This window comes from Numenius arquata, chromosome 12 (genome assembly GCF_964106895.1).
Source record: "Numenius arquata chromosome 12, bNumArq3.hap1.1, whole genome shotgun sequence".
NCBI classification, from domain to species: domain Eukaryota; kingdom Metazoa; phylum Chordata; class Aves; order Charadriiformes; family Scolopacidae; genus Numenius; species Numenius arquata.
In genome coordinates this window covers 25,568,099-25,589,709 of record NC_133587.1, presented here as the reverse complement: position 1 = coordinate 25,589,709, position 21,611 = coordinate 25,568,099, and the positions used below count along the sequence as shown (strand labels likewise).

Genomic DNA, 21,611 nt, shown 5'->3' with positions numbered 1-21,611 from the left:
CAAGGGGAGACACCGCTGCCATCGCCGCACACTGCGCTCCAGGAGAGGGGAAAGGCAACCCACTTAAAAGAGACAAAATGGCAGCTCCTGACTCGTAGGCATCCCTCTCGGCGCTGAGCGCCTGCCTCGCCTCCGCCCGGTGTCCCCGCCGCTGTCAGCTCCTCGGTGCCCGAGGACTGTCTCTGCCCGCCCGCTTGCCCGGGGCCAGCGCCCCGGCCCGGGAAGCAGCGGCGCGGTGTCCCCCGGGGCTTCGGCCGCAGCCCCTCGCCCTCCGCCAGCAGCCCACCCAGCCTGGAAACCAAATTCCCATCCCTCCGGCTGGGACACGTTCCGACCGGCTGCACCCGGTGGCCGGGCGGAGCGGCGGCTCCGCGCCCCGCACAGCCCAGCTCCGGTACGCGGGCTGCCGGCGGCGTGAACCCGCGGAGGGTGTGCGCAGGTCCCGCACCCCGCGCAGCGACAGCTGCCTCGCAGGGGCATCACTCGCACACCACCTCTGCACCTCCGCCGTGCCAAGACCTTCCCTGCCGGCACCCATTTCGCCGTGCTTTTTGGGTTTTTTCGTTTTGGTTTTGGTAGGGGTTTTTGGTTTGGGGGTTCTTTGTGTGGGTATTTTTTGTCATTTCCCACTTAAAGTTTTTGGGGTTGTGTATGCGGGGCTGTTTGAGGGTGGCTGCTTTTTGTTGGGTTTGTTGGTTGGGGATTTTTTTAATGTTTCTTTTCCCCTTTTTTTTTTTTTAGGATCAGCCCATTTATTTATTTCAGAGGCCTCCACCACCCGCACTGTGTTGCCTCACGGATCAGAAAGTGCCTCGTTGAAGAGGCACCATTCGAGCATCCCCGGCACATGCGGAGGGAGGGGTGAGAAATGCCGGTGCTGGCAGAGGTGCTCGGGAGGTCCGCGCTCAGCGGAGGCCCCGGGATGCGGGGCGGCGCCTCCCGGCCTCGGCCTCCTCCACCGGAGATGCGGCTTGCGAGAGAAGAGACACCAGTGGCGCGGAGCCCGGCGGGGAACGGGAAGGGCTGCTGGCTGTCTCTGCTATTGGAAAAGTGCCTCCCTGCCACCGGGGAGATCTCACCCGGCCGCTCCCGGGGAATATCCCCCCCCCCGCCACACCGTTGAGAGCATCGGCGCAAGGAGCGGGGAAAGCATCTGTTTTTCCCTGGCGATGGGTAACACACAGCCCTTTGTCTCTCTAGACGAGGTGCGATATTCAGCTGCGTGCCATGAAAATACAGGCGCCAAATGGCCACCGCTGTCCCCTTCCCCTCTCCAGGGGAGGTCGGGGCGCCCCGAGGACTCTCCGTACCCCGGGGAGGGCTGGGGCCGGCCGGTCCCGGAGGGAGGCCGGGTCCCCGCGGTACGGCGGGCGGGGACACGGGACCACGGCGCCCTGCAGCCCCCCGGGGGATGCTGGCAAAGCCGCGTCGTGGTGCCCCCTTCCCGGCGCGCACATCCTCAAATACCAGGGCCCTCCGGAGCACCCTGAGGGCAGGGCGGGAGCGGGGGAGGAAGGGCAGGCGGGGGGCGCAGGGCGGTGCGGGGGGCTGAGGCTGCACCGCTGCGCCTCGGCGGAGGGCGGCCCGCGGGTGCGCTGCCTGCCGGGCGTGCCCGCCTCCCCCCGGTCCGGCCCCGGGGGCGAAGCGGGACACCCGCATCCCTCCGCGGCCGCCCGCGCCGTTGGAGGCCGAGCGGGCGCTGCGCGGCAGTTGCGCGGTTCTGCGCGGGGCGCCGGGGGCGGGGTGGGGGGGGTGAGGGGGTTGGGCAGGGGGATCCCCGCGCGCCCCGTTCGAATCTGGCGGCGCGCGGGGGAAGTTCCGCGGGCGCGAGGCGGGAGAGCTGCGCAGGCGCAAGATGGCCTCTGCCTGGGCGGCGGCGGGGGGCGCGGAGCCGGCCCGGCCCGCAGGGTGCGGGGCGGCCGACGGGGGAGGCCGGCGGGGGGGGGGGGGGGGGGGCAGGCCCCCTCTGTGGCACCGGCGGGGCCGAGCGCCGCCGGCCCGGGGAGCTGGCTCCCCACGCTGGCGGAGGCGGCGCGGAGCGAAGCGCGGTCCGTACCGCAGCTCCTCGCCGGCCTTCGGGGCCGGCGGCGGCCGCACGCCCCGGCGGCGGGGCAGCCGGGAGGCCCTCGGGCTCCACGCACCCCCCGAGGCGGTGCCCGCCCCCGGCGGCCTTTCCGCGGCAGCCGCTGTCCCGCCCGGCGCGCCCGCGGTTCGGCGGCAGCCCCCGGGGATGGAAGCCCCTTTCCCTGCCCACCCCCGGCAGGGAGAACCTCCGTTTGCCGTGGGAATTACGTGTCCTTCGTGCTTTACCCGTTACCCAGGTTGTTTCTTGTTCTGTTTTTGGTTTTGTTTTTTTTTTTTTTTTTTCTTTTTAGCCCACATCATCACTGTTAAATAAATACAAATATCCCATCCCCAAAGACGGTGAGACCGAAAGCTGCCCCGGTCCCCACCGGGCTCCAGCAGTTTTTTCCTGTTGTCCCGGTGGGACTTCTCCCGTTAGTCGCGGGGAAAGAAAGGGAGTGAAGCAGCCAGAGCTGGGGAAAAAAAATAAAAAAATTTAAAAAAAATCCTTGCTGCCAGAATCTTCTTGCCGTTCTTGAGTTAATAAAGCCCAGAGCAACGTGGCTGGGAGCTCTCGGAGCCGGGCAACGACTTTGACCCGAGGGAAGCGGGGATCCGCAGCCCTTCGGGCGAGAGAGCAGGTTCTTCTCAAGGCGTCCTCTCGGTAGGAGACAGGCAGGGGACATGAAAAAGAAACTGTTTATAGTAAAATAAAGGAAATCCGTTTCAAGTACCCAGAGTAGAAGCAAGAACGTTAAAAATTAACAGCGGAAACAGGAAACACTTATCTGAGTAAACACTGTCTCAGAATTTCACCGTATTAAAATTGGGAGGGCGCAAGGTGCTGGCCAGGGCCGCGGCCACTCGCCGCCCGCTGCCCTACCTGCGCCGGGGGCTGCCGCCGCCGCCCGCCCCGCGCCGGGGCTGGGAACCGGAGCCGGGCACGGCCCGACAACCCCATCCTCGTGAACCGGTTTGGTGGCAAAGATCGGAACTGCAGGAGTTCCTGCGCGGTGAGAGACGAGGAGTCCAGAAGAGATGTCTGGGAGGCAGGAGCACGGCTCCCTGTCGCCGGGGCCGAGGGCCGGGCGGCCCGGGGCCGCGACGAAGAAGAGAAGCAGGCGGCAGGGATGGCGGAGGTGGAAGGGAGGAGGCTTCGCCCCCGGTACCGGCCACGGGAGGACTTGCTTTGGCCGCGCTTTCGAAGATCGCCAGCGAAAAGGGTGGCTCTTTGGGCAGCTGTAGGGCGGAGGGGGTGACGGGTCCTCGGCAGCCCTGGGGGGGAAAGGACCAGGGACAACGCTTGGGCTGGAGGGACGCCCGCCGCTTGTTCCGCCGCCGCCTTCGGGTTTCGGCGCCCGCCGCCTTACCAGAAAACCGGAGAACATCGCCTCGGAGTGGAGTTTCCCTGTAGCTCCCTCCGGTGCCGCCCGGGGCCCCGCCGCCGCCGCCGTGCCCTGTCCTCCCCTGCCCACCGGGCGCCACCGATTTTCGGGAGTTCCTCGGCGGTGCCCGCCCGCCGGCACCGGCCTGCTGAAAGGCGGCGGCGCAGGTTGTTTAGAGCAGCGCTCCGTGCTGGAGGACAAACAGTTCGGCTTAGCGAGCTCGTCCTCCTCCTTTTCTTCCTCTTTCTGCCGGTTTCTGCATTCCTTCTCCCCCTTTCTGCCCGTCCCCTCCAGCAGCCCGCCCGGCTCTTCCTGCCCCCTTCCCTCTCGCTTTCCCCGGGGCTGGAGCGTTGCCGCCTGCCCCCCCATTCCGGGCGGGCACAGAAGCGCTGCTCGGAGCCGCAGGCGGCTGAACCAGGGCGGAAAATTTGGTGGGACGGAAAAATTGGACAGAAAAACCTAATTTTCCGGCGCGCACGGACCGCCCCTGCCTCTCCTTCGGATCAGACCGCTTGCTGAACAAGCTCAGAAAAACGCAGCGGAGCCCGGCTTTACCCATCTATATAAATGCGACGTCGGATAGTGAAAAGATTCTTCCTACATACACCGAGCTGAGATTTCTTTCCAAACAGGCAGGTTTTAAGTACGTTTGGAAGGAAAGCCGTCCACTCTGTAGCCGCAAAGAAAAATATTGTGAAACCCGGGGAGGTCGACACGGCAGCTTCGCAAGTAGAACATCAAGATGCTATCTTTGGTCGTCCTCCCAATTGTGCTTAGCAATATATACGCATCGCAGTGCCATCTGCCTAGGGCCAGCAGCAAAACAAAAGTTTCACATGGCAGCACGAACACCCTCGGCGGCTCCTGCAGCTCGGCGAGAGAGCTACTGAAAACGTTTGTTCTTTTTCAGGCGGGAGATGTCAAATTGGGAGATGTCGAAACTGCTGTGAGGGCTTAATAAACCTCCAAGAGAATTACCCAACTCCTGTTTCATTGCTTTATGCTTCACGGACGCTCTACAAAGACCGAGAAGAGTTCCGTTTTGATGCTAAAAGTTATCATTATCAGCTACTTCCAGTATAAATTAGTGCCATTTGATCGGTGCGCTAACGTCCAACCCTCTGCTGCAGGTTCAGTGCTGGTCTTTGGGTGAATTAATTCAACCAGTACAGTGTGATTAAGTCATACAGTTGAGGGAACCGTGCCAAGACAGACACTTGGTCGCATGGAGAGATATCTTGACATTAAAACGTATTTAGTTCCACTGAGGCTTTAAAAAGCAATCCGGAGCAGCACAGGCGGAACCCGGCACTCGCCACCACAAAATTCCTGCTCTTCCCTTCCCAGCCAGGGCAGTTTAACGTGGGCTGAGTTTGAACAGAGAGGAGGTAAAACCCGTGCCCGGATGGGATGTGAGAATACACCATTTGCTTATTTTCAAGAATAATCTGGGGTCAAATAAAGAACAGCAAATGTTTTCGAGGCAGGCAACCAAAACAAATCACGGCGATTTCCAGGCAATTTTTTTTGGTGTTATTTTAGTACTCTGCTGTTCTGTTCCCTAAAATCTTTTGTAGACCCAGAAAGACTTCCAGCGAGAACAAGATCTTTGTCCTTTAACACCACATTATCAACAGAGGTCATTTGCTATTTTTCAATGAATTATCCCTTTTATTTGTTTATTTCTTTGATCAGCTATAAATGAAAGTTATTCGTGTATATAAAACTGAAGTTTTTACTGTTGAAATTGAACTGTACATGTTTACTACAGGAAAAAATATCAACTCTTGTTTAACAAGACATTATACATCGATAAGCAATAACCTTGTGGAGGATTTGCAATCACCTGGTCTATAAAAACAAGCAGGACAAGTAACAGCAATTTATATGCAAAAGTAATGATTTAATGACTATAAGCAAGACAAAGCAATAGAATTGTGCTTCTTTTGCAGACTGGAGACAATGAAATGTTTAACTACAATTTTCCCGTACAAACATGAAACAATATCCATATAGAATAAACACCCTCACAAATGTATAACTGATGGGTGATGAACACACACGAAGTTCGACCAAAGCAAAGCACAAACTGAAAAGTGTTCTGGGCTGTTCATATTTTATGGTGGAAAAGTTCCTTCTACTGAAAAAAATAACACCCTTAGAAGCCTCTAATAAAATGCACCTATTTGCAGGCCATTAAAGAGGAGGCATTCTCCACAATTTATTGGAAATATTAAAGTACCTGTTAAATTTTAATGAAGTCAGTACTGTACCATATACATATATATTAAAACAAATTTAGATAAAATGCCTTCATCCAGCAACTTGCTGGTTCCTTAAAATTTATACCAAATAGTTTATGGCTTCTATAATGATTCCATGTGCTTTTAAAAACACAATCCCACCACACCAAATAATAAAAAGGTAATCAAACTGGTCAAAGACTTCCATATCCCTTAACTTTTTTTTTTCTTTTTTCTTTTTTTTTTTTTTTTTTTTTCTTCACTGCACCACTTCAACATTTTGGTAAAGTAAAAATATATCACTTGGAAAAAAAAAGACAAAGCCAGTAAAATCCTTTTAAGATTGCCAATGGCCTCCAGGTTATCAGAGACTTGAATGTGCTTCCCCAATACTGTAGCTCTCACACGCAAAGTGTTTCTTGCAGTATGAGCAAAGCTCAAACAGGCGGCATCTGCAAGGGTCGAACCAGTTTAGAAATTTAACAACCATATCATGAGTGCATGAAACACAATATTTTCTTTATAGTATTTATAAATATATCATACAATACTGTTTCCTGTTATGTCATATACCAATATGGCATTGTACAATAAGCATAATGCCATCTGATTCTTACAAAAGCGAATCATTTAAACAAGTCAGTAAATAAAACGGTAATACCCGCTTTTAGGCATACAGATTGTAAAACTGAAGTTTACTTTTCTTTTGATCGGTTCTGCACAGCAACAGAGAAGTAAAAGATGCAACATAAGAATCAAAATGGCTAATACGCAAAAAATTGTTATTCACAGTGACATGGCTACATATATGCATTATTCTATGCATATTCTTTCCGTTTCGTTGGATTTCAAGATGAAAAAGCACTTGCTTTCTACAGGTTCACAAAACAGCATAAGAACAATAACAATCGAAGAGAACGCAATGGAGGAGTTAGTCTGGATTAACAAACTACTTCCCGGGATTTGGATCGACTTCTGGAGACTCCCGAGTCCAGATGATGGGGACGGAAACAACTCCGCATCACTCGGAACAGGTGAAGGTGTAACTGTTGTTTGCTTCCCAGTCCTCTGAAAACAATTTACATTTCAATCTTGCGTTTCCATTAACGTCCATCCTGAATGTCACCTAGTCCGCCTTTTATAGCCAAGTTCAGTGTCACTACAAAAGAAAGCAATTTGGACGATAGTCACATGGATTAGCATCTATAAAGCTGTAATGGCATGGAGAGATCTATATAAAGGAGGGGCGGGGGTGGTAGCCTGGTTGGCGCGTCAACCAGATGAAGTGGCCGAGGAGCCATTTATCGACGTTTTCCGTGCTCTGTTGGTAAAGGAGGACTGGTGGTTACTGCTGGGGCTGCTGGTGGTGCCGTTCATGGTGCTGGAGATGTGGGGGAACTGGGGGTGAGGAGACTGGACCGGCGTGCTGGGGCTGGGCAAACAGGAGGAGGTGGAGGGGATGCCTCCCGCCGGGCTGCTCGCCTTGTCGCTCCCAGAGTCACTTTCCAGCTCCCCACTATTATTCAAGCCTTCCCTCTGGTGACTGATCTTCATCCTCTTGCAAGTAGGTCGGACCCGGTATTTCAGGGGGAGAGGCCCGTTCTGCAAGGCAAAGGGGGACACCCTGATCAGTGCCCTTCCCCGCGCCACCACCCGCACCCCCCTGGGGGGAGGCACACCGGCCAGACTCACCCGCCTCCAGGTATAGATGTAGGCGATATCCATGAGGGTGTAGTAGTCCTTCAGGGGCTCCTCTTCGTACATGACATCGATCTGTTCAAGATAGGAATCGCTGCGTTAAGGAGCATCCAGGCATTTACCTCTAAGCACACGTTGGCTGTGGGGTGAAAGTAACCCCGCTGCCATATATGTCAACAAATTGAAAAGCTGCTATCCCCAACCCAGCAGGGAATAGGGAATTTTCATATCTATTAGACACGTTTTAGATACGTTAAGGAGCAATTTCTTGATACCTCGATATTTACAGCATTAAAAAAATCAGGGTCACCAAACCCTCTGGATAAACATTTTTAGAAATAACGTTCATAAACCCCATCGGCGTGTTGTACACACCAGTGGTAGTTAGCGCTTGCTGGAACTGGCTGCAATGGGAAAATGAGTGCTAACCAGCATTAGCAGGCTCAGAATAGCAAAACTGATATAAAAAACAAAACAAAACAAAACAACCCCAAAAAACCTCTTTCCCTGTAGGTACCTGGAAAGTGTTAGGTATATCCATTTTACTCCTCAGGAACTTTCTTAGATGCATCACTGTCATTGCTGCTGGGCAGCGCAAGTATCTTTTGTCATTCACCTGACAGCATAGTAAAGAAAATCAGTCTACTGAGAACAAACAATTACTCCCACCAAAGTTGTACTCTAACATTTCATGTTAATTTTTTTTTTTTTTAAATGCACTTCGACCCATTATGAATGATAATATAACAATTTCTGCTTTATAAGGAACAGCAGAAATAAGTGGTAAATTACGGTTCCAAAATAAGTAATTAAAAATGCTTCTAATTATAGAAATAATTTTTTTATCTCTCAGTAAATCTTTTTCTAATACATATGTATTACTTAATGATTTTAAAAATTAATTAAATAAATACTTTTGGGCACAATCTGACAAAAAAAATCAGATTCCGCTTTAAAAAGTAGTGCAGGTTTTTTTAATTTTATAAAGTTGTTTAGGTATGAAGAAGTTTGACCTCTTTCACACCTAAGGTCATAATAGGTGTGCTTCTTTTGTTCTAGATACACGTACCTATGCATTTTTTTCAGCTACGAACTTGCCCCAAAGATGGGGGGTTTTTTTGGATTATGTTTCCTCTAGAGTAAGGAAAAGTTATTTACCTCTTCCTTTGATTTTTCTTTCTCCTTATTTCCTTTTCTTTCCAGTCTGTGAGAAGAAATGAAACAATTACAACAAATAATAAATATAGCTGTTATCAGTCAGGTAAACGTAAAATATTGCCATTCTGGAACTTGCCTATTCTGGTCAAAGAATTCAATGGATAAGCTTATTATCTCGTCGTCTGTTATAATTCTTTTGTCTTCATCAGCCACTTCTCCCCTGTCTTCATTAGAGCCATTGGCAGCTGCGCAGAAATTTCCACAATAATTTACATTTTGAAATTCAAATCAGGAAGAATGGCAATTCTCAGTTACAAGAAAAAAAAAAATCTCCATAGTAAGATTATGAATTAAAGCTACCGAACTGTTAATAAAGTTTTATTATGCTGAATTTACTTCTTAAAATTCTGTCACAGTAATACATAATTTGTAAATTTAAAAAAGAAAACAGTAAAGCATCCATCTCAATGCTACATTTATTAAAGTTGTGAATGAGAAGCTTTTACCATCAGCCGATGGATGAGCAGCATAAAAATCCCTTCTTCTTTTCATTTCATCTAGATGGAAAAGCATATATTTTATTTTTAGTATATACTCTGTAACTCCTGGTATTGATACAGGATAGCAGTTCTGGTTTTGTTTTTCTACTCTTCAGAAAAAAAAAAAAAAAAAACCACAAAACTATTCAACTACTTACTTTTGAAAAGGCCTGGTACTAGCTTGTATACAATATCTTGGAGAGTTTTATCTGACCTGAAAAAAGAACATCCCCGAAACATAAAATTAAGCAGATGAAACGATATTTTAATTCAAGCAGCAGCTTCTCATTTATAATCTTTCACAACAATGAGGCATCTTCTACCAAGTGGGAGGCTGGTCATAAAAAGTTAACTTACAAGACCTTGTAATCAAACTAACACTGCCCTAAATACCGCTATAAAACAAAACTCATCTGTGCTACCACAACTGAAAAATAATTCTCTGAGACTGAAGGAAGGCCTTGAAAACTACATGTCCTCCCTAGAAAATAGAAAGAGCAAAGGGTAACACTAACAAGAAAAATATTTCTGGAAGGAGAAGCACGCTTTAAAGCCTTTTGCCTCTTAGCTCGGAAAGTTTCAGCAAGACTTCTCATGACTAGGAGCTGTGGCTGGAGTGAAGCACGTCTGGGAAATACAGAAATTGGAGGTAAAAACTGTCGGGATGGTACATGAGAGAATGGGGCAGAGGGAAGAGGCATCGCCTCAATGGTCGGCGTGTGCAACAAAAAAAAAAAAGACCACCAACAACTTTCTGTCTCGGATCCAGAGAAATCTTCAATTTCAGTCAATGACAGAACTCCAAAGAGAGAGCATACACACGAGTTAGCTCGTAAATTGACAAGTCCTTTCAGATTTAAATCGCAGACGAAGAGATAACATCGACACGACTACTGCTGGCCTCCCCATACAGAGTAAAATAAGAGATGCAGGGCGCGGACTGCGGCTCTCTCCTACCTTATATTCAAAAGCGGTCGAGTTTTGTGAACTTGGACATCACAGATAGGACAATACTTGCTGGTCTCCAAGTAACGCACGATACAGGTCTTACAGACTGTAAGTCAAACACGAAAGCCTTTTAGTGATGGTCGAAGGTGACGCTCAGACATGCAGAGATCGAGGTGCGATTTTCTAAACTATGCAAGCTAGGGCAAATCGTCCATTGTCAGCAGCGCGCTGCTTAAGCTAAACAAATACCCAAATAAGCTGCAATTACCATGAAAAGGAGACGCTTAGAGTACATATATTATTACTTTAACAAAGACCGTAGGGTCGTCGTCAGAAAAACTGCACTGCCGGCGGGACACCTACTTCCCAGCCCGTCGGGGAGGCAGAGGGGCGGCGGTCCCGAGCATCTCGGGGAGGGGGTTTGGGCTTTTTCTTTTTCTTTTTTTTTTTTTTTTGTGTGTGTGTGTGTGTGTGTGTTTTCCCGGGACGCCGGGAAAGGTGGGAAGCGGCGGGGGGAACAACGCGGAGCGCCCGGTGGTACTTACAGGAGTGGAGGCACTCTATGATGGTTGTTGCATCAATGAAGTACCCGCCGCAGAGCACGCACATGAGATGGGGGTTTAGCTCGGTTATTTTGATTCTGGTTGTTCGGTGCATTTTGGCGTAGCGAGGGGCAGCTCTGAAAGACACACAGACACAGAGGACCCATCAGCGGGGACGCGAGCGCGGCGGCGTCCCAGGTGCCGAGATCCGGCGCGTCCCCTTCCCCCGTGCAGCCGCATCCCCCGGCGCAAGGGAAGATAAAGCGCGGAAGGCGGCGGCGGCGGCGCGGGGCCGGGCGGCGGGCGAGGGCCGGTCCCGAGGCCGGCGGGGCGTCCCCGCACCGCCCGCATCTCTCCGGCCCGGGCGCAGCCCCGCGGAGGAGGCGCGGTCGCTCCGCGGTACCCACCGCTCCGCTCCCCGGCTCTCCCCGCGGCGCGGCGGGGGCACCGGCCGGCTGGGGCAGCCCGGGCGGCTCGGCGGCGATGCGGCGAGGCGGAGGGGAGCTCCGTAGGGGGGGGCCGGTCGGGCACCGGGCTGCCGGCGAGAAGCACAAAGGGGAACCAGCGCCTCCCGGTGCGGCTGCCCTGGCATTTCCGGAGAGCGGGGAGGGGCGGCGGGGGGAGGGACGGGGGGGGACACGCACCTCGGAGCGGGGCCGGGCACCGGGGCGGCGGGGCCGGCCCGCCGTTTTGGGGGGGGGGGGGGGGGGTGTGGTGTCCGGGCGGCTGCCGCTGCTGCTCGGTGCCGATCCGGATCTGCTCCGCTCTCCGAGGGGGTTGCTATAGCAACTTACACTTACACTTGGCATCCTGCCACCGCTGGGAACACACGAGAGCCGGGCGGGGGGGCGGCCGAGGAGGGGGGGGGTGGGAGGGGGGGGTGGTTGAGGGGGGCGGGCCGGGCCGAGCCGAGCCGGGCCAGGGGGTGGGACGCGGGGCCCGGAGGCTGGCGGAGGGGGTGGAGGAGCCGAGGAGCCCGCGGGGGTCTGGGAGCCCAGTGGGGAGGGGAAGGAGAGGGCGGGAGTCGGGGGAGGGGGGCGGCCCGGGCGGGGTCGGGGTGCCGCAGCCCGGAGGGTGCCGGGGCAGCCCGGGCGGCGGGGGCGGCGGGGCTGAGCCGGGCTTTGGGGTCTCAGCCCGGCGGAGGCGAGCGCCAGAGGCTCCTCCCGAGCCTCGGCCATTTCGGATCCTCTCAGGGGCCTCTCTCCACGTCGACTCGGTGCGAGGAGCTGGTCTGAGATCGCTCCTCTCCCCCTCCGCTCCCTCCCTCCCTCTCTCCCTCCCTCCGCCGAGCCCAGCCGCGCCGCGCTCCCGGGGACCGAGCCCCCCGCACCGCCGGCGGGGTGCCGAGCCCCAGCTTCGGCTCCGCGCCGCCGGCATCCCCTTTCCTCCTTTCTCCCCTTCTTTCCTTCCTTCTCCCCCTCCGCCCCCGACCTCTTTCTTTCTCTCCTCCCCCCCCCCTCTTTTGACTCTCGTTTGAAAAGCCTCCCGCGGACGAAGCGAGAGCGGTGCAAAAGTTTTGCAAGAGGTGGAAAAAGATTTGCAGAACCAGGGTAAGGTGCTTGAACGGGAGAAAACAAGTCTCCGGATCCTTAAACAAACCCCCTTTCTAGCAATAAAGCATAGCCGGGGGTGGGGGGTGGGGGGGAAAGCCCAAACCGACTTTAAACGGTACATTAGTGACAACATGCAAAGGACCATGTGACCAGATCATTCCTAAAGCTAAATCAACACCTTGTCAACACAATGCAGCGACAAGAGTGAAAAACAAATGTCATTTTCACAGTCTGAAACCCATAAACCCCCATCGCATGCACTGGCATCAACGTTAGATGCACGCATACTATTTACAATGAGAGGGAATAAGAGGTAAAGGGGAAAGTACACCGGGGGGGGGGGAACCCTGTCAGCCACGTCAATTGCAGAGTAAATTATTTTCTGTCAACCAGATCCTGAAAAATGTAACGTAACAACGTTGCTCCAACGCAAGCTGTTCATTTCCCCATGCCAGTGCTCCCAGCACACCAGCTCCTACCCTTGGTCCGCACTCTTCCCGAGGCAGAGCTTGCGAGCCACCGGGCGAGCTGCAGAAGTCTCAAGCCGCGAGGTTCCTCCCAGCCACTCGCAAACTTCGATGTTAGGCAGAGGAAAAAAAAAAAAAAAAAAAAAAAAGACAACACACCAAGCTTTTTGAAAGCTTTGAATTTCAGCCAAACTGCCCAGGACAGGGGTACAATATTCCTCAAGAAGTGTGCACAGCGCCAACGAGCGACCCTGGCCAGGAAACTTCTCCTGCAGCAGCAGGAGAACCCTCGAGTGAGCAGCAGATAAAACTCCCCAGCGTCAAACCACCGCCGGCCAGCACACAGAGCAGCAAAGTGCAAGAAGCATCAAACCAGACCAGGTCCCCAAAGCTGTTCCTAGCCCCGTGCGGGGAAGCAAGACCCCCGCTGCATTGTACCGCGGTTTAAATGTCGCTTCCAGGGTCTCTGACCCCCCGCTTCTTACTTTTAAACCGATACCGAGGGTTTGCTTTTCCCAGAAAAGGCAGAGCCCGGGCTTCTGCGCTCCTCCCTGAAGAGCCCAGCGCCCTGAAGCCGGCGACTCTGGGGTCCCTTTCGCTACTTAAACATGGACAGGCTGCTTTCACGGTTCTGTGTTTTATTTGCTCAAGTCACACTACCTTATAATTCATAAATATCTGAACCGAAAAACCCAGCGGTGACCGGGGTCAGGCAAGTCGGCTGACCGAGAATTCCTTCCCAGCCCTGACAGACTGGGACAGACCTTTCAAGACATTAACGCGTTTATTTCACGCAGGCGTAGCCCCTTCCTAAATGGAGGGGGATTAAATTCAACCGTGAAACCTGTTTTGTCGAAGCAACCCCTCTAAACGCGGATTATTTATTGCCCAAAGTTAGCACGTTTTCAACGTGCTACGAGCTAGCTTTGAAATCAGTGATTTTCCCCAGCGAGCCCAACCAGGCGCCCAACTTCTCCCCGAAAGCCACCCGCACAGGGACACACACACACACACGCGTGTCTGTGCCTGCGGGTGTGTAACACGAGCGCAGCACATTTTACTACTGCAGCCTGAGCTTAATATTTTGGTACCCTTTCAGATTTTTTTTTTCCTGCTCGTGCTGATGGCAAGGGGAATAGCAACACTCCACACAGTCAATAGCAGCCTCTGTACCAGGACAATATATATTTACACATTGACACATGGAACAACTAAACGTAAAATATACGGAGATAATACTCGCTAGAAGTAAACACTGCCAGCCAACTGATTATTTAGAGGCCTTAAACGGGCTACGTCAAAATGAAGAAAAACAGAAGTGCATTCTCCTGCTGAGAATCAGCTCCGTTATTAAAAATCTATAAAGGCAATAAGCTATCAAACCTTGCTCGACAGCTCTCTAACAGAAAATACATACATAAAAAATAGAAGCATCGCTCGGGTGGGTTTGTGTACTTTGCACCCATCTCCTCTCGGACAACTCTCTCATCGGGAATAAAGCAGCCGTCATTCTGCATCTTCACCCATTATCAGTCAGAGCCACTTTTACTATCGAGCCTGTTATTACTCTTTCGCCGAAGAATGGCCACATATGTCTTAAAGGAGGGATGACGCTTCTTTCAGAGAAGGCACACGGGGCTCAAATATCTCTGCCCAACTCCGCCGCAGCGAGGAAAGACCTGAATATTGGCAGCAGAGTGCAAAAGGACCCCAACCCTTTAGATCGCCCCCCTGGAACTAGGTGAGGGACACGATCTCTCTACTTAAAAAGCACACTAAAATGTTAATTTTGTACTATTTAAGTGATCAGGTAGGTCAAGCCTTCGTGTCTCTGGCAAACTGCAACACAAGTCTGTCTCAGTTTCCAGGACGCACTGCACAGAGTCCCTCAAAGGAGTTTTACTGGGCTGCATTTCCAGAATCTCCCTGGTCTTTGGGACAGTCCCATAAAATAACTTGCTCTGACCACTACAGACGACGCAAAAAAACCCACCCTTTAACGCCAAGCCTGCAAATGGGCACACACGCCCGGGTTTTCCTCGACTTTTTCTGGAGATTGGAGGAGTGAACCAAAGTTTCTAGAGGCTGAAAAGTGACTCTCTCACTTTTACAGAAATGCGATTTTTCTGCTGATTTTTACCTGATTATTTGCAAATATTTACAGTAAACACAGAGAAACATCACGCGTTATATACTGCCAAGGCCATACAATCACAAAAACATACGCCAGCAACTTTCCAGTACTGCCCATAACCAGCACGAGGAGCCCACCCGTGACATCTTTAAGCTCTGACAAAGGATTTCACGTAAATTTACCCTCCTCGGGCTCAGGAAAGAAAAAAAATTACCAATCAGAGAAAAGAAATTCAAAAAAAACCCCCGCGTCCCACAGACACATCACCTTTGCTCCGAAGGCTCCAGCAAACCGCACGCCCCAGCTCCCCGAGATCGCAGCCAAACTGCTACCCCTACCCCCCCCCAAAAGTTAGTTCCCGGTGTTGGCCACCCCTTTCCTCCCCCAGCAGGCGCAGACCCCAAAAACTTTAGCATTTAGGGCAAAAATGTAAGAGGAGACATTGGAAACAACTGGGAACCGCCATCTTACAACCCATCCAATTTCACACAAGTACTTGTCCAACTTAAGTTAATAACATTTTCTGCTGGGTGCCCCGACGCCTAACAACCCCCCCAGGAGGATCGCTACCCCCCGCCGGCTCTATCTCTATAAAATGGGTGCGTTATCTGACATTTTAACCTCCCCCAGACACGTTTCTTTCGGGGAGGACTGAAATCACTTGACCCAGGCAGCTCCAGATTTCACGAACGTCCCTGTTTAATCAAAATCTGCCTTTAAACAAAGGGCGCTGAGGCCGGGCTGGCAGCAGGGTCTGGAAATATAAATATTCTCCTCGGGGGCCATGTGCACAGAAAGGTTTTAGGGGGCGTCTGGAGAAAGAAAGGAACTAAAATTTGCAAATGTGGGTGCGTTAACGCGAGCGAGCGCCGAGGCTGCTGCTGCGTGCCTGTCTCTGTGTGTGTGTGTGGCTGGAGCAGCCTGTCAGCGCTTTTCCCATACGGAGAGCTCGGGGGACACCTAGGCTCCCCTTTGCAGCCCCCAAACCGGCCGAAAACCGCCGCCGAGCCCCCTTCGCCCCCCGCCCCTGGCAAGGCGACACCTCGCTTCATACGTACCCGGAAAACGGAGCCGGTGGGTGACGATCGGAGCGGCCAAAAAAGACAATGAAAGTTAAAAGTCGTTCAGCAGAAAATGAATGTGAGCCAAGCGGCCATCTTGAAATGAACTGCAGACGCTGTCAATTGCAATAAGCTTATTGCCGCCGCCGCCGCTGCGCTCCGCTCATTTTAGTTACAAAACACCCGGTCCTCCTCCTCCTCCTCCTCCTCCTCCTCCTTTCCTCCTCCTCCTCCTCCTCCTCCTCCTCCTCGCGTCCACCGGCCCTTCTCGCTCCCCCGGGCTCGCCCTCCGCGTCGGCCGCCCCGGCGGCTCAGGCGCTGGGAGCGCAAAGTCTCCCCGCTCCGGATGGGTCCTCTCTCCACCAGCCCATTGTCTCTCCCTCTGCCCCCCCCCCACCCCCCCCGCTCCGCCTCGCCGCCTGGCTCGCCCCCCGCGTTTTATTGTCGCCGCTGTTATTATTATTACGAGTATTATTGTTGTTGTTATTTCAGAGTTGGTGGCGGGGGGGGGGGTGGGGTGCCCGGGGAGGGAGGGAGGGAGAGAGAGGAGGGCGGGAGGAGGGCGGAGGAGGGAAGAATGCAACGCTGAAGGCACACGGTGGAAACTGACACCGTCCCCAAAATGGCTCGGAGTTCGCCCGCCCCGCCAGCGTCACGTGGGGCGCCTCATTCCTTAAGGGCGGCCTGGGAATTAGCGCCGCTGCCGCCGGGGCCCGGCCGCCTCCCCCGTGACCCCATCCCGCAACCCAGCCGCCCCCGCCTCCCCCCCCACCTTCCATACCGCCCCCCCCCCCCACACCTCCCCGCTGCCCTCCCCTCCGCCGCCCCCCCTCCCCTTCTCCCCCCGGCCCTGCACGCGCTCTCCCGCGCCGCCCATGCCTCCTTTTCCCCGCCGCACCACCCACCCCCCCCCCTCCGCCCCCGACCCCCGGCCCCGCGGCTCCCGCCCGCCGCGGCCCCGTCCCTCCATCCCTCCTTCCCCGCCGCCCCGAGGTGCGTGTGCGCCTCCCCGCTCCCCTCCTTCCACCCCCCCTCCCGCCGCTTTCCCGCACACCCGTCCTCCCTCTCCGCACTTGTTGCGCGCTCCCCGCCGCCGCCCCGCACGCCCCGTCCCGCCGCCTCGCGCCACCGCCGCCTCGTGCCCTCTGCGACGTCGCCGCGGGACGCCCCCCCCCCCCCCCGCCGCGGCCACCGGCCTCGGGGGCCGACACGACACCGTCCCCTCGGGGGCCGCGCCGACCCTGTCCCGCCCTGAGCGGCGGCCGCCCGCCACAGCACGACCCGGTGCCCCCCGAGCGGCGGCGGAGCCGGTGTCGCGGGGACCCGCCGTCTCCCCGCAGCGCCCCGCGGAGGGGACGAGGGGGCGCCGGACGCCGCCGCAGCGGGCGGGAGGCAACGGGGAAAACCTCGCTGCCGCCGCCGCCGAAGACGAGACGCCGCCCGCAGCCCAGAGGAGCGGGGAGGGAAGCGCCCGTCCGCTGCCGCGCATCCTCCGCGGGGCCGCTCTCCCCCCGCCGGCAGGTGCGGGCGCGACGCGGCGAGGCGAGAAGCGTCTCCGCGGCGGCCAGCGGAGCCGGTACGACCTAAGGGCGAGCGGGAGGGGAGAGCAGCCGCCCCGCCGCCGGGCGCGGAACGGCACCGCGAGGCGGGGAGACGCCGTCGAGCGGTCGGAGCCGACGGTCGGCTCCGCTCAGCCCCGCGGAGCGGCGGCTCTCCCCGAGGCGCCCCCGCTCCGTAAAAATCCCACCGAATCCCCCCGCGCCGGGGACCAACTTCACTCTTAGAGAAGATGTGAGACCAGTTGGAGCGAAATAACAAAGCGGCGGCGGGCAAGCGAGCAAACGCGCCGCAGCCCCGGCACGGGAGGGATTTTCGCCTCCCAGAGCCGCTCTGAGGTTCAGCATCTGGGACTTGTAGGTACGGCTAATTCACCCCCAGAAAGCGCAGAACAGGAGCGAATAAACTTTATTAGAGCCCAGGGAAAAATAATCCGTGACAATTCTAAAAATACGCAAAATTAAATAGAAGGAATGCTTTGAAGACACGACAGTTAAGCAAATATTTAACAAGAGTTAATTAAAAAAAAAAAAAAAAAAGACACGAGCAAGGAATACCAAGTGCGGTCATAAAAAAGTATTTCACTTAATTCGCATCCAAGGACTTACAAAAAAAAAAAAAAAACAAAAACAAACAAAACCAGTTTGCATCAAGAGGTGAAAGACATTTGTCATTTAGAAGACACACTCCTAAGGAATGAAAGTACTTCAGCTCAGCGGGCTGACACCTTCAATCACATCTGAGTCGCTCTTTCTAGACTTTTTGCAGCATCTTTTAGTTTTCCAACTAAATCCTAAGAGATGAAATACGGTCTTAGACTAAACATATATATATTTTTTTTTAAAGTTCAGCTAGAGGAACGTAATATTTTTTTATGCAGAGAGGCAAGGGAAAGCAGCACCTTATACCACAAAGAAATGTTGCAACTGATGAACAATGTCAGCAAGTAATTAAATAGCTCCCTATTTTACAATGTAGTCAGAAAAGTGAGAACTGAAGGAAAACACCTTTTAATATAGATTATCTACTAAAATAGATCACTACTCTTACGTCGACTTTATCGGTATCGTTACGATGGCTAACGCTGACATTTGCTCTAGGCTTTGGACATTTCTAAAATACTGAATATTTTGAGTGCAATTTTGCACCGGGACCATTCTCCAGCCAAAGCACATCACATTTACCGAAGTCAGCAGACCGATTAAAAACCCTCATTAGTAAGAAAAGGATGACTTTTTGAGACACATATTAAAAAAAGCAGAGGTGTAAACCTGAAGTTTTAATATCTTGTTTTTCTTCTCCCCCCAACCCCTCTTCCCAATCCTCCAGAGTTTGGTCACTTCCAAGCATTACAATACCTCTATTGTTCAGTTACACATTTAAATCGCTAAACAAAGATCAACGTTTGTTTCAGTACATTTCTTACATGTCATTAACACCACTGAAGAGCCTTCAGTTCGTTCCCTATTTTTAATCATGACACATTTAAATCATTGAACCAGCTCCTTCAATCAATTTTTTTTAAAGCACGGGAAATCAGAGTTTCAGAAAAAAGTATGTATTTCCTCCCAAAACAGACAAAATATTTATGCATGTATGTAAACCACTCTCCATGTAACTAAAATCAGTTACTTTGCAACTTTATTTGAGAAGACAGGAAAACTACACTCGGATCATTTTTATAGAAGATTCTCCCCTACCCTCCCAGCCCTGGACTTTATTTTTTTTTTTAAATATATATAAAATATGATTTCATTTTCATTGGCAAGTTGTTAGAAACATTTACATCCCCAGCTGGAGCCAAGCACAGAAACAATGATGAAGGAAAGAAGTACCTGTAATTGCTCCATTGTGCAACTAAAACTAACATCTGGGTGTGATGCCGAATCACTGTTCTGAAGAGAAAGAAAAACACACAACAACACCCGTTTTATAAAAAGATAGTATTGTGAAATTGCATTTTTTCCTCTGAGGGTGCTGGGAGTACAGTACCTCTACGTTTAAGGTGACCAAGTAGGAAGGCTGGTAAGTTTTATGAAGTTGATTGCTCTAAATTAAAAACAAAGAACGTAGAAAAAAGTCAGGTCTTGGCACTGAAACCGACTAAAGCAGCACCTTGATGTGTTACAATTACCTTGATCTGATATTCCAAGCGCCAAGACACATCAGTTATATGGAGAGGAGATCTGCCTATGCTGAAAGACACAACAGTTACAAGTTCTCTACACTAAAAGAAAACATCATTTTCTCAAGCTGTTCATCAATAGAAGAACTTTTTTTTGTGATCCTTGTAATGCTTCTTGAAAAGTTCTAAAAGTTTCTTGAGAGCAGAATTCCAAAATGAGGAAGATAAGTTTCAATAGCTGTTTTCTAAAGTTTGTTTAAAATGTACCTTTTTTTTTTTTCTTTTTCTTTTTTTTTTTTTTTAATGTAACAATATTTCTTACTTTAATCACCTAAAGTACACATAGTTATTTTCCAGGACAGTTTCAAAGCAGCTGTGATTGAAACTATATATCTCTGCTGACCAACTGACCTACCTTCCCAATAGGATTTCCAATGCATCCTTGTTTTTCTGGAGGAAAAAAAAAAAAAAAAAGAAAAAAAAATTTGGATAGATTGAATAAATTCCTACGAGAGAAAGAAAACATAAATATGTCAAAATTGGTTTAAAAACCTGATATTCGGTGCAAAATTGTTCTATTCTCTCTTTGTCCAGTTTACAGTCCTCAAGACATGTGCTACAGGGAAAAAAGAATTTATTAGTTTTCTGTTGACATTTTTAAAGTAACAACCGCCAGAAAAATGGGATAGCTTCAGAGTATTAGTACCTTATGGCAGATATGTCGGCTTTCTGCTTTCCTGCCTCCAGAATACACGTCGCAGCCGCAGCATGGCAATGTTTTAATACCGCAGGGTCAATATCTTTCAGGTCTGGATCGTCTAAAATAAATGAATTTACTGATGACATAGTTATTAGCCAAACCCCAGCACGCGGTACCGAGAGCCGCTGCTCGCTCTTTGCACGGCATCTCTCTCACAAAAAACTTCGAAATCAAACCCATTTGGCGTTTTCGAGCAGAAGGACGGAGCAAGTAGGCAATGTGCGAGGAGGAGGAGGAGAGGGGCTGAAGCACGGGCTGGTGCGAGCGGTGCCAGGCGGGGCTGTCCGGCGACGCACGCCCCGCCGCCCCCAACATCTCCTTCCCATTAAAAAAAAAAAAAAAAGAAAAAAAAAAAAAGGAGGAAAAAAAAATACTAAAGGGAAAGCTCAATTTCCTCCCCGAGCCTCGTCCGCGCTCCTCAGAAGCCTGTTGCCGAAGGCGAGGAGCGGAGCCGGAGCCCCCCCGGCCAGGCGGGGGAACGGGGCTGCTGCCACCGCCGCCCCGGCCGGCACCGGCGGCTCCCTCCGCGCGCGGAGAGGGGCAGCAGGGGTCATTAACACCACGGAATTAATTACGCGGCCGTATTACTCTCACGGCGAGGGAAGCGAAAAAGAAAAAAAAAAAAAAAAGAACACCCCCCCCCCCAAAAAAAAAAAACAAACCAGAAAAACCGCGGTGGCGGCGGAGAACCGCCTCGTTGCCCCCGCCACGAACGCGCGCGGGACACACATACACACACCCCCACACACAAAATTTTGGGTGGGTTTAAGCTTTAATGAAGCAAGCGCGCATTAGCGCTGTCACCCCGCGCAGCGGCACCCTGGAGCCGCGCAAGGGGTGGGAGCCGCCTCCGCGTGTGTGCGCGTAGTCGGGGGGAGGGAAGGTGGGGACACGGACGCACGACACGACAACGGGACACCGGCCAAGGCATCACGGACACGCGTGGACATCCGCGGCCCGCTCCGCGCAATCCCCCCCCCCCCCCCCCGCCAAACATCTCCCACCCCATCCCCCCCCCCCCTCAGGCCTTACCCAACCCGGCGTGAGGGTGATGGAGGAGGCTGCGGAAAGCGGCGCGGAGTAACGCGGAGTAAGGGCGCCGGGGAAAGCGGCGGGGGTCGGCCAGCAACCGCCACCCGTTCTGCGCGTACGCCGACAGCTCCATTGTGACCTTCGACACGCGCCCACGTGACGCGCGCGCAGCTGATCGCCGCCACGAGGCGGAGCCGACGGGCGGCGGGGGGGGGGGGGGGGGGCGGGAGGAGGCGCCGGTCGCCGCGGACCCCGCGGCGACCGGCGCCTCCTCCCGCCCCCCCCCCCCCCCATCCCAACCCACGCGTGTCTTTCCCTAATTCAATATTAAAACCCGCCCATCCT

The 21,611-nt window shown here is 52.9% G+C and overlaps 2 protein-coding genes across 2 annotated transcripts; both read right to left on the bottom strand.

Moving 5' to 3' along the window:
• Positions 1 to 5,952: 5,952 nt before the first annotated feature.
• On the bottom strand, positions 5,953 to 16,196 carry BMI1 (BMI1 proto-oncogene, polycomb ring finger). The gene is made up of 10 exons (XM_074156827.1): positions 15,790 to 16,196; positions 10,581 to 10,714; positions 10,045 to 10,141; positions 9,246 to 9,301; positions 9,055 to 9,105; positions 8,685 to 8,793; positions 8,549 to 8,594; positions 7,908 to 8,006; positions 7,385 to 7,465; positions 5,953 to 7,294 (listed from the first exon to the last, which is right to left on the bottom strand). Exons 2-10 carry the CDS (start codon positions 10,690 to 10,692, stop codon positions 6,965 to 6,967), a joined length of 981 nt encoding a protein of 326 aa, XP_074012928.1. The 5' UTR covers positions 10,693 to 10,714; positions 15,790 to 16,196; the 3' UTR covers positions 5,953 to 6,964.
• Positions 16,197 to 17,731: 1,535 nt separating this feature from the next.
• COMMD3 (COMM domain containing 3) lies at positions 17,732 to 21,410 on the bottom strand. Its single transcript, XM_074156828.1, has 8 exons — positions 21,267 to 21,410; positions 20,181 to 20,292; positions 20,027 to 20,090; positions 19,890 to 19,924; positions 19,484 to 19,544; positions 19,342 to 19,398; positions 19,185 to 19,244; positions 17,732 to 18,142 (listed from the first exon to the last, which is right to left on the bottom strand). The coding sequence occupies exons 1-8, from the start codon at positions 21,397 to 21,399 to the stop codon at positions 18,083 to 18,085; spliced, it is 582 nt and encodes a 193-aa protein (XP_074012929.1). The 5' UTR covers positions 21,400 to 21,410; the 3' UTR covers positions 17,732 to 18,082.
• Between the last annotated feature and the right edge of the window lie 201 nt (positions 21,411 to 21,611).

What these genes read in the sequence shown, in the direction of transcription:
- BMI1 (XM_074156827.1), bottom strand. Translation starts at nt 10,692, where the DNA reads ATGCACCGAACAACCAGAATCAAAATAACCGAGCTAAACCCCCATCTC. An exon ending in AGTACCAGGCCTTTTCAAAA is followed by an intron (nt 9,106 to 9,245) that starts GTAAGTAGTTGA and finishes TTTTCCATCTAG; the next exon opens with ATGAAATGAAAAGAAGAAGG. An exon ending in ACATCTATACCTGGAGGCGG is followed by an intron (nt 7,295 to 7,384) that starts GTGAGTCTGGCC and finishes TTTGCCTTGCAG; the next exon opens with AACGGGCCTCTCCCCCTGAA.
- COMMD3 (XM_074156828.1), bottom strand. Translation starts at nt 21,399, where the DNA reads ATGGAGCTGTCGGCGTACGCGCAGAACGGGTGGCGGTTGCTGGCCGAC. An exon ending in AATTTTGCACCGAATATCAG is followed by an intron (nt 19,925 to 20,026) that starts GTTTTTAAACCA and finishes TTTTTCCTCCAG; the next exon opens with AAAAACAAGGATGCATTGGA. An exon ending in GCTTGGAATATCAGATCAAG is followed by an intron (nt 19,399 to 19,483) that starts GTAATTGTAACA and finishes TTTTTAATTTAG; the next exon opens with AGCAATCAACTTCATAAAAC.